Source organism: Fringilla coelebs (assembly GCF_963513975.1).
Source record: "Fringilla coelebs genome assembly, chromosome: 6".
Taxonomy (NCBI): domain Eukaryota; kingdom Metazoa; phylum Chordata; class Aves; order Passeriformes; family Fringillidae; genus Fringilla; species Fringilla coelebs.
In genome coordinates, this window is record NC_140034.1 from 56,437,566 (window position 1) to 56,450,276 (window position 12,711).

Genomic DNA, 12,711 nt, shown 5'->3' on the forward strand with positions numbered 1-12,711 from the left:
ATAAATGTTCATCTGCAACATTAAGTATTTTTCATTAAGCTGTTCAGTTAAATTCTCTAAATACTACAGAAATTAAAAAAAAAACAAATAACCACAATTATCTCACACACCCTAAATATTTTGCATATCAAAATATTAAAAAGCAGAACATTTACTAAGCGCTATTTTTTCCTCAATTTAGTTACTACATAATGATTATACAAAATGTTCCTTTGATAATTTCTAACACTGATATTAACCATGGTAAATCTGTGATGGGATATCTTAATGTACAAAACAGCTCATTTTAATTGTCAATGTGCCTAATTCAGGGGTTGTATTTATTTTAAACAATTATGTAACTTGATATACAAGTTACCCTCTGCTCAACAAAAATGAATGTAGTTAAAAGAAGGCTTCAGGTAGGTATATAAAGCAGGAAATGGTACTTCGCAACTCTGCAGATTTGACTTCTGCCTAGGTTTGAGCTCTTAGTTTTAGGAGCCAGTAAAACGAAGAGACAGGCCTATGAAACCTAAACTAGGTCATTTAAGCTGAAAGAAAGGCTATACTTATATTAAGAAGTCTATTTCTATGAAGGAAGTTTTAGAGGATTAGACATTATGAGTACACCTAGTACTAAAAAGCAAAAAACATTTGCAGAACTTTTCCAACTTTTTAAATTTAAATAATTTGAAGTTATTAATAAGTCTTCCCTCTGTGCTCAACACACTTTACCTGCTAAATGTTTTTATGACATTTACATGTCATATTATAATATGTGTCCTTTCAAGGAGACATATTTCAAATTGCAGCATCTCCCTTCTGTAAAAAAAATCCTTTGCCTAGAGACATCTGATATTTTGCCTGAAATGTAGTCCAAATTTGTTTTAGCAAAACAAAAACCCAAAACAACACTTAAAATTAAAGAAATTTATAAAGAAACGTTTTCTAAAATTCAGAGATACTTCCTATTCTATCTTTCAGCAGTTGATGACTTATTTTATACCTAAAAGCACTCTCCCACTATGTAATGGTATTAATACAGTAAAAAGGGGAATATAATTTAGCAATTGAACAAGCCCCTTGAGGGGCTTGTTTGGAAACATGAAAGTAATTTAACATAATTTGGAAACATGACAGTAATTTAACATAATTTAACACATGACAGTAAGATTGGCCCTATAAGGTCACTTACATGATAAAACATTGAAGACAATTTCATTTCTAGAAAACCTTTACACAATAATGCAGAAGCATTTAGTTTAGAAATAGATATTTAAATCCACATTTTGAATCTTTCTTTTTGGGTCTTCTTAACTGCTTGGCTATCTTTCCTATCTGCTTGGCTATCTTTCTTACTATTGTACTTTTCTGAAGGGCCAAAACTGCATTTCAGCTTTATGACAGGGGATAAAAAGCACTTGTTCTGATTTCTCTGTATCCAGCAATATATTTTATATATACACAGTAGTGTCTGGTAGCAAATGGTTTCCAATTGAAATGTGGCATAGTTATGGAAAGAAAAATAGAAGTATTCCTAAATAGTTTCTGTTTCACAAACTTTGATATGACAACTCTATTCAATCCTTTGAGCCTTTACACATTTAAGGATAGGCTTTGCAAAGGTTTAGTAAGAAAGAGATTATTGGTCAAGTAAATAATCCCCTTTTGTCCTAATTTAAATCCTTGGAAAAGCATGGAGAATATCACTAGACAGATAGATAAATGACATTGTGATGGATTTACGTCCTATTTTATTTTGCTGTGCACCTGGAACACTGTATTATACAGATAACATAGAAAAGTTTTTACCTACCTGTGTATGTATATTTAGATATGAAAAAACCATCATAACTACCAGAACAACGTTGGAGCCACAACCCACACCAAAGGAAGCTTCAAACATCTGCTGCTATTGCTGTTCAGCCCAGCCTTTAATGCCCTCCTGTTGATGCCCTGCACTGTGAGCCCTCTGCTCCCTGTGTGATTGCTCAGCACCCCTGGGCACTCCATGGCTCCTCACCTTCCACAGCATTCACCTGGCCTGCACAGCTGGAGACAATTAGGGATGGGGCTCAGCCCCACTCCCAACCACCACAAACTCTGTGCCCACACATAACAGACAGACTTTTCTAAATGTACAATCTCTTATGAACTTTCAGACAGTGGTAACTGGTACACAGAATATTTCTAATTTCTTAAAAAGGGAGCCAGTCGTATATTATTGCTCTTTAGTGGAGTTAAAATGGTGTACAAAACTGCTAGAGGCAAGTTAAATGCCTAAAGCACATCAATATTTTGAACTGCATATTAAGTCCAAAGACTAATCCTTATTATGTTCCCACGAGCACTGAACAGATTACATAACTTCTTCATCCATACTGCCAGCTCTCCAGGCATGAAGCAGCTCCAATATGGGAGCTGGACAGCTCTGGGTATAAGACAAACTGTTCTCATGCAGCTTTTCAGCCACCTCACTACACGACCAGAACAGATGTGACAGCCCTTATTTATGTAGGCACTGACCACAAACTTAGGATAAAATTATTCTAGAAGGCATAATGGAAACACCACATTTCTATTGAAGCAGAAACTGAACCAGGTTTCCTTGAATTGTATCTTCTGTGATCTTTCAATCTCTCCTTTTATATAAACATTGTACATACTGCACAGGTTATACATATATATATATATATATATATAATATATATATATATACACACACACACACGCCCACTTCAATTCATCATAACATCAAAAAATTGACTTACAAACACTTCAATAATTGAGCATTGAAAAGTAGTTTTATCATGCAGTTATTATGATTCTTTGTTGGATTGTAAGTTTTGGTTCATCTCATCATTTGTCACTTCACTGTATTGTAGTACAGCATATAAATACGTTGTTTTTTATATATAAACTCTGCAGTAATTGGATTCAGGATACATTCAAAATACAGGGTATCTGTCACAGCAAAATTGTTAATTATCTAGGAAGGCTTTCATGTCCTGCTAAGAAAGATGAGTTGTTATGCACAAAGCCTCATAACTATTCTAAGTTAGAGGGAAAAAAACAGAATTGAAAAAAAGAATAAATGCATTAGTGATGTTTTGCTTGCTACTGAGCATTGCTTTTGTTCTTACTTCAACCCAGCAATCTCCACCCTCTGTGTCTCCTACCAGAGGTGGGAGGGGAGGGAGTGAGTCAGAAGGAGGGGCATTCTATTATGCCTGAAACTTCAAAGTTCACATTATATGTTACAGAAGCTCAATATTTATCACTTGGATTGAATGTACTGCTTCCTCAAACTAAAAACACTACTTACTACCTAAAAATGGCAGAGAAAAAATAACACAAATCCATAATGTCCTTGATCCCATTTATCCCATTTATTTATGTGTAATTAACAAAGGTATAACACATTGTCTTTTTACTTCATAAATCCACTAACATCATTAACTAAGCTTGTCTGACAGATTTATGGCCTCAGCTACAGCCAACTGAAATAAAAGAGAAGCTTTCCACTGAAGTCCTTTATTTGATGGCTGTTAATCTCCTTCACTCAAGATAATTTTGTCTACAAACAACTCAGGAAGAGGAGAAAGCCATTTGGCCTACATTTCTACAACACTGCCTAATTAAAAATTCACCACATTCACTTAATTCCGCTTTCTTTCATGTTCTCAGGAGAGCAGTTTGAAAATATTCACTAAGATGATGATACCCATTAAACAGCCTTCTTTTCAAACTCGATGAAACTGCCAGAGTACCTACAAAAGCATTGTTTTAACCTATCTGGTGATCAAAGCTGAAGCTGCAATATTCCTTTTTCAGGTTTGTTTTTTACTTCCCCTCCCCATCTACATCCAGACTCAGGATAAAATTGAAAATTTTAGACTTGGAGACAAATTCTTACCCACATAAACACAATACTTAAGGACCACCAGGTATACAGGCCATTGTGTCACATGCACCTTTTAACTGTCCCTTATTTCTCTTCATGAATCTAACAGACAATGCTGATATAAAAATAAGGCAATTCTTATCACAGACCTCGGGCAGTACTGTTTTAAATACTGTTTTCTTTCTTTCTTGTAACTGACTAACCTAATCAGTTACATTTCTATAACTTCTATAACTATGAATAACTTCACGGATTTCACTCATCTAATTTGGGATTGACTCAACACGGGCAAATTCATTAATCAAGTTAGTAAAGGGCAACCATTTAAATACTTTTTCTTCCACAAGCATAGCTGCAGCCAGAAGAGAAGAAACATCCACACCAATATTTAATACAATTTTGAACTGAAAAGAATCAATTTATCTTCTCCTGAGTTGCTGAGCCTTCCACGTATCTTTTCAGGTTGAAACTAAGTAATGGGAATGAAAAATGGGAATTATGAGAAAGAATTACTGCTGACATATATAAATACACAACAATATCAGCATGTGTATGTGTAAGCAATTCACATACATATCATACATATTGAAATTGAGCAAGATATTAAAAAAAATAAAAGAAGGAAATCATAACAGTAAAATCTCTTAGTATTCATGCTTGCCAACCAATTACACTAGAAAAGGGCAGCAGCTTTAACTGGACTTAATTTTCTTATATAATCTTCACGCCAAATTTGTGGTCTGTGCCATGATTTTGGAATATACGGTTTTGAAGAAGTATCAATTTCACTGTTTCCAGTAGTTATCTGCTCAGGAAACCTTGAGAAGCCCTCTTATCTATCATAAATTTCAGGCATTGAGAAAAGTCAATGCTAAATTATGTGAGAGGTGAGCAGACCTAGCTTTATGAAAGCAGGTATCTTCCATTCAGCATGAAGATATGATTTCTAGTTTGATGTTCATCAACCGTGAGTAAAAATATCTTTCATGGTAGTTGTGCAAGGTGCAGAAATATCTTTGTGTCTTTAGGGGTAAAATAGATGGCAACTACTTCATCTTGGAACTTCTAAATTACTACCCATGTGTGTATTTACAGATTCAATTTGCAGTTACAAGGACGAGATCATTCTAAGAATAACTTTTTTCCTACTTACTCTGAGTTAATTACAATATCAAAATGGTAGCAAAGCAGTACAAAATGGCTATTTTCTCCATTAATTTTTTTTTGCTTCCCAAAATGTAACACTTTTTGTATGTAAACGTTTAAAGCAAATATACAGAATATCTAAAAAAAGCCCAACAATAGAACTGCAGCCCCGATAACAGTGAATGAGATGACTATATAGGAAAAATAAAAGAATAATAACAAATTTAAAGGAATTTCAAGTACATTGTTCAAAATTATTGTTTTATGAAGAGTAGTTATGGGAAAAGGATACACTCAATATATGACACTTCTCTGTCATGAGTCCCTATTTTTAGTCTAAAAGGTGAGACAGTATCAGGAAATTTATGACAGACACATTTCTTTAGCCACACTTAGTCTTCTCTTTCAAAAAAAAAAATGGAAGTTCAGGGCAAGCATGGCCTTTCCACACTCAAATACTGTGAGTGTAATCAAAGAATCAGTAATTTGTCATTATTTCAGTTCAGACAACAACTTACCTAAAAATGGATCACCGTATTCTGTATTAGACAGCTTAAGCAAGTTGCTTTCCAAAGTCTCCACCACTTTAGCTGAAATAAATGCAATATCTGTATCAGCATCCACATGTATTTCCTAAGTAAAAAAATCTTTACTAAGTGTAAAAAACACTTTTCAAAGCCGTCAGTAACTCAAATAAAAAACTTTGGACTGAAATTTTGGAGAGCACTTTCTATAACAAGAAAAAAGAGCAAGATCACATTAATGAAGACTTTCTGTCTATTCCTAAGAGAAGTTTAACTCAATAAAAGAACTCACTAGCACAATAATTAGCGCCTAGTGTCTATCAACACTAAGGAAAGACTTATCAAAATTTACTACCAGATGAGTTAATTTATTCTACAATGCTTCACACACATCTGGCAATAGAGGATGGCAAGAGTTGGCAACAGGTGACATGCAGTAATTGGGATTCCAACTATACTAGTTTCTCTGATAAGGCATGTGTATGAGTTAAATTAGAAATCCTGAAATAAAAGTAGTTCCTTGTCCCACATGAGCTAAAATTTGGAGGGATTTTCTCCATTCCTTTTCATTCTTTCCATACCACTCTTCCAAGATTCTACTGCTTGTGAATGAATGCATCTCCTCCTACATGTTCATATATAAAGACTTTTTTTGCCTAAAGACATATTTATTCTTTCTTTCTCCTCTAGGACAGACAACAGAAACCTTCATACTTTTCTCCAGCATAAATGAGCAAGACTTTCCTGTCTTATTACTAGTGAGAAGGAAAAAATGTCATCATTGAGAAAAATAAAAATTAGTTTAAAACTCACTTCAAACATTATAAAAGATTCACTCAAGAACCTGTTAATAGAGTATCTGTAGGTGTTTTCTGCAAAAACATTTCTTCAACAAACCACAGATATGTAAATAAATCAGAGTTTATCAGAGCTGGATCAAACCCCTGAAAGAGAAAAGCCTCCTACCTCGTTCTGACACTACATCCGCTGCAGCTGCCGACGTCCCTGCACTCAAAGGCTGGGGCTGGAGCTGTGGCTGCACACGGTTTGGCTGCAGAAAGGAGGAATGCTTGCTCAGGCTCTGGGGATGTGTTTGGCTCTGGGCAAGGCATGGCATAGATCTTCTAGAAGGTTTTAACGGGTGCTCTTTCACTGTCTCGCTCTTGCTTGTATTCATACCTGAAGTAGCCAAAAGAAAAATAACACAATAAGCTCTAACATATTGGCCATGACAAAGAAAGATGGCTAATTATGAATCCACTTAATAAGCCACTCCTCAACTAAACAAAAATGCTGTGCTAAAAGGTTTGAAATTATTAAAAAAACAATGTAATGAACTAAAATAAAGATGCTAATAGTATTCCACTCTGTAAATTATTTACATTTTCCTTTCAAAGCTACAAAAATTTCCCCTTCACCATTATGGAAATAAATTAAGGTTCCCAATTCTTCGACCTGTTGAGTAACAGTTGTGAAAAAACACTGTAGAACTGTGGTGGTGTTTGAGGATCCCCAGGGCAAGGGAAGAGAGGAAAATCTTGACTCCATGTTTCAGAAAGCTGATTTATTATTTTATGATATTGTATTATATTAAAAGAAAATTATATACTAAAACTATGCTAAAGAAAGAGAGAGGAGACCTCAGAAGGTTAGCAAAGGAAGGAATGAATAAATAAAATCTTGTGACTGCTCACAGCCTCGACACAGCTGGCTGTCATTGGCCATCAAGTAAAAACAATTCACATGCCGGGTAAACAATTCTCCAAATCACATTCCAAAGTAACAAACATGGAGAAGCTGAAGCTTCCCAGCTTCTCAGGAGAAAAGATCCTAATAAAAGGATTTTTCAGAAAATATGCCTGTGACATAGAACGACAAAGAAATGTGGCAAAAAAGACCCCAAACATTCCAGAATCAGTTAGAACAAAGCAGCTGTGACAATGATTTGTCTCTTAAGAGCTGTTTCTGAGAGTCCCAGAAATTAAGAAGTTTTCCTAAGTTTACATGGAAGAAAAACTCCTTATTATACACCTCCTGATGTTCAATATAGAGCAATGACACACACAATCCTTGTAGAAGTTAATTCAACACTGAGCAAAACCAAAGCCCAGTAGTGTAGTTAATCTCTTTCACTGTACTGTGTCTCTGTGAGACAGAACAATTTACTTTATAGACAGGTAAGCTTCTGTTGCCTCAGAAGATACCACAGGTCTTTAAATAAGTATGTGCAGAAAGAACTCTGCTTCTTCAAAAAAGACTGCTGTGCGCCAGCAGAGAACACAGCAGGTACTGGGCCTTGACAATGCCTTGTTCAGAGCAGAGCAATGCCACACATCTGTTGTGCTACCTGGAAGGTTTCTAGGGAATCTCGTTATAGTTCTTCCTAAATGGACATTTATTAGAGAAAAATCTGCAGCAGTTAGACACAGTAATGGTAATATAGAATAACATATAAAGACATACACTTTGTAATTGTTCTGGATAGTTTCAGTGATTGATTTCTTAAGCAGGGAAAGGCTGCCAGCAACTATGGACCCCACTGCATAATTATTAGAGTTGCCAAAGAGAAATGTTTCTTTCATCTACACTGGAGTCAGTAAATGTGGCAAGATGAATCCCTATTAGCAAAGAAATTTATGATAATGCAAATAACACATACTGACATTCAATTTTAACCCAAATTTAAGTGATACATATAAAAAAACAGAATAGGATTATTTTATGACATAATGCCTCAATTCAAAAGAAAATTATTTCCTTTTATTCTCTCTTACTCTATATTACCCTGTGTCATTTCAAACAGATTCTTTAATATCATGCTGCTTCTGCTTGAAGAAAGTGAACCACAGCAAAGTAATCACATAGCAGATTTGCTCTTATGTTATTGGTATGAACCACCTTAAAATTTGGAAAAGTTAATTCATACTCTGCTACTGCGCCAGAGTGCAGTTCTGGGATATGCTAGTTTTGATGGCACTTGCTGCTGCATGCAAATGTTTACCCAGCACGAATAGCATGAGGCTGGCATCATCAACTGGATCACTAAATTGATTTACTGAAATTATTTTCATTCCTTCCTCTCTTTTCCATAGAGTAGTTTTCTGGACTATATATTTCCAGCTAGAACTTTGTTACCTAGTCCTTGGTTGTTCAGGGATCTTTTCATCAGCAATAGTAGACATGTATACACCTAGCAGAAAAAAACCAATACACTTGTTTTTCTATAACAATTTCATTTATTCCTCTTTCCCTACATAACATTCCTCTAGCAGCTAGCATAAGCATGGGAACAATTACAGCATGAGTGTAGAAATTCCTCATCTTGGCAAAAAAGGTAAATAATGTTTACGGTTTAATTAGATGCTGCTTTTTTTTATTTTAGCACTTCTGCCTCGGAAAGCCACCTTTCCAAGGGGATGCTGGGGATTCCTGTTACAGAGGCGAATCTCTACATGGCTCAAAGCCAGAAAAGAGAGCTGTACTACAGCTGTAGAGCCAAACACAGAGCTGTACTACTCAGCTGTCTGATAGGTCAGGCAGGAAAGACAGAGCTAGAATATGATAAGCTTTTCTGGTTTTAAGTTAGTTTGCACAATTTAATTGCATGCTCAATATTATGCCAATCTAGAAAGACTCTAAATAAAGCAACCTCTCAGAAGCCTTCAGCTTTTGGCCATTAGAAACATAAAGGAAAAATTTTGCTATGCCTCATTCTGTGAAATACAGACTCAGATGCTCATTTTGGTACTATTAAGAAAAAAATTTGTCTTTCATTTGCTCCTTATTTTAGATGAGGAAAGTTTGGCAGCTAGTCCCTATTAATTGTTAGCTCTATGCTGGAAGCAAGGCTGGATCAGTGCTAACCTCATAAAGAGCAGCCCAGTAACTATTCCCTGTTATGAGTAGAATAGTTGCCCATTTTTTAAAAGGTTGTAGAGTTCACAGGTTGGGCCAGTTGCTGCCAGGGTGGAGTTCCAACTGGTTGTTGTTGATGGTTTCGCGTTGTAATCACCGGGTTTTTTCGTTGATGGTTGGGATGGTTGGGAATTCCCCTTTTTGTGGAGTAACACCCTGCTGCTTCCTGGAGGATGGAACCCCCACCCTGGGAGGGTGAGGAAGAGGAGACCGAGGTTGGTATGCAAATGAGGAAACCCCTCACAAACCTAGCAAAAACCCCTAAAAACAATGAGCCAACACGGAATTAAGACATCAAAGTGATGTCTAGACGTGAGGAACAGAATCCAGTGTCCGCTGAGACCCTTTTTACCTTTCACCCTATCCAAAGAGACATTGGCTAGAAAGAGGACCCCGAATGTCAACCCAAAAAAGTGGGGAATCGCGTGGTGCTCTGGTGAGGACGGAAGCCCCAGCTCTGTCTGCAGACCAGGGGATAAAGCTGTACTCTTCCTTCTCCTCTGTGTCACTCCTGGAAGCAGCAGAGGCGGCGGGGTGAGCATGACCTGCTGATTCTTCCCACCTGAGCTGATTTTTAATAAAGGCATTAAAAGGAGACAGATCTCCTGCCCTATTTATTTCACTCCCCATTTATTCCAGCATAAATCTTAGCATCAAAAAGGAGTAGATTCTATATAAGCCAAATCATAACACCAGCTTTTGGGTGCTGTGCTGCTTGAGGCCTTGCCCTGAACAATGCTCAGGCACTGATCTGCTGACAAAAACAGAAGTCGCTTATTTTGGACACTGCATTTTCAGTCATAACCAACACTGCTCTATTATATTCCCAGTTAGATCTGAAAAAACACCCCTAACCCTCCTCCCTCCCCTCCAACCCTATCCCCAGATTTCACTTACAGAGACAGACATACTTGGGGTTTATAACAAATGCCAAGCTCTTGGTCCTATTATTCAATTCTACTAAGGTTGATTATATTCAGCTGAAAACCTGATGCTAGCAAAACTTCAGTGGAGAATTGCAGGTAGGAAGAAGGTACTCAGGACAATGACCTGGCTAAGACTTACAGTATTTCCATGGGAAAAGGGCTGCAGTAAAACAGAATAAAAAACTGAATTTGTGCTAGAAGATATTTTTTGGGGGGCAATATTCTTTTCCCTGTCACAGGGTTATTTGAAATGCTTAAGTTATATTTTTAAGTCTTGAAAAACTTCTGCAGAAAAGGTGCATGTATTTTACTACTACTTTTAAAACACTGCCTATAGGGTTTCAAGCATCTGAAGCCTGACAGGGATCATAACCTCTGGCATTACTAACGGCTACACCAATCAAGCACCTCATTAAAATATTTATTTTTCCTAATTATTAATTTTACTAATTTAAAAGTTTATATTTTTTTCGCAGTCATCTCATTACTGAAAAACACAGCACACTAGATGGTTAAAAATGTTTACTGAACAAAAAAGCTATTCTAAGGAGCCTTAGCCATATAAGACTTCAGTTTTTCTCAACCAGAGATATTGGTATCCTCTATTCAGTATGGGCAACACTACTTTTGTTGTGTGGGAATGGCTTTGAACAAAACAAGGAATGGCAATTCCTTCAAATACTGCAAAACACAGTGTGTTTATGTTCCATCAGATAGATTGTAGCTCCACCTGGACCAAGATAAAAACTTAAGACTATTCTAAATCTTCACATGATGAAGCAAGCTCAGAATCCTAAGACCAGTATCTTTAAGTTTCCTTATTTAACATGTCTACTTTTCACTGTGAAACTCCAGTGTAACACCCAAGCTTTTTAAAATGGAAGCTTTAAAATTGATCCCTTTGTCACAGGAAGTCAACTAGTACCAAAATCAAAGCAAAGTAACACGATCTAGAAGCAGAGCTATGATACATTTCTCTCCTAAACCCATTTGGGTGAGGCACAGCTCTGGATGACTTCACACCTGAGGTTACAGACAAGGGTAATGAAGAGGCACGTGGTAGATTGATGTGAGACCCAGAAGAACTGATGAGTTGGGATACCTAGAAGAACAGAGAATGCTCCTTAACCCCAGCTGCCAGTTTCCTCTGGAACAGCCAGGTTTTGTTCTCGCACATTTGTTTGCCCACACTGCAACAAACAGAGATGTGATTTTGTTGCCCATAGCCATGTAGGAAAGTCACATTGATTTTGGCAGTTTGTGGCTGTACAACCTGAGAACTCCTCTGCACCTCCTTAGAGCTCTCAGTCCTGAAGAGCTGAGCATTTTTTTCATGTTTGAACTGCAGTGCAGTTTCCTGGTAGCTTCAAGTGATTGCTGAGAGTCAGCATGTGACAAAGGCTGCTTGGAGGAAGGAGCAGGATACAATGGAAAGCCTGTTAAAGAGACGGCTTTTTTTTCACCTCCTTCAGCAACCTTTGGATCAAACTCAACTCAGCTACTTGAACATTAGGCCCACGTAGGCAGCTCAATACTGTGGAGGTGTACAGAGCTATTTTAAAAATCTGTAATTTTACAGTTTTCCTAAATTACAGGGAGAAAGTTGAGATTATTACTAAAGTACTTAAAAACTCTAAAGGTTAAATACCTGAAAAAAAAGTTGCCCATGCTCTTTCAAAGCTTATTATTTAAAGAGAAAATGATATCCTTTCAACAAACACAATTAAGAAAAATGTACAGAACTATTTAACTCTTCTATGCTCATCTTTGCGCCTGATTAAGATCTCAATATTAGTGGAAGATATTTTTTCTTTGCATGCATAATGCATTTCATTAATGTTCTATAACTTCATTAAGTTACAGAATTGCTCATACAGAACATAATTCTTATCTCTCTGTTTCAAAACTAGATGCAAATACATTTCAACCATTATTTTGTCACTTTTTAAAATATACACTGCATCTCCTTCCATAAAAACTTGGAACATCCTTCCACCCATCCCTGACCTTTGGTGGAAAAAGATTTAATTTACAAAAGGTTGATCAGAGGCTGCAGAACAATGCATCCTGCAGGATACATGTCTTAATACATACATATACACACAAGAAATTAGGAATGACAAAAGGTCTTTCCTGACAATGCCCTTCGCTGAACACACACCCCCATCATAAATGCATTCAGACTGATCTCATCTTTTACAAATGAAGCATCCTACTGAACCTATCAAGCATATTAAAGTAAGAGTTATGAAATACGAAGATGACCCTGATTAATTAAAATTCAGTTAAATCAATTAGATCATCTGAAAGAAAA

General features: G+C 36.4%; 1 protein-coding gene across 2 annotated transcripts in view; it reads right to left on the reverse strand.

The window, feature by feature from the left end:
- Positions 1-12,711, reverse strand: part of ANO3 (anoctamin 3) — a gene marked incomplete at both ends in the record, with an annotated part of 106,165 nt that overhangs the window by 59,881 nt on the left and 33,573 nt on the right. For both annotated transcript variants that reach the window (XM_084208762.1, XM_084208763.1), the window contains 2 exons: positions 5,551-5,622; positions 6,523-6,735. In XM_084208762.1, coding sequence (XP_084064888.1) covers positions 5,551-5,622; positions 6,523-6,735 — 285 coding nt within the window. The remainder of the gene's footprint in view (positions 1-5,550; positions 5,623-6,522; positions 6,736-12,711) is intronic.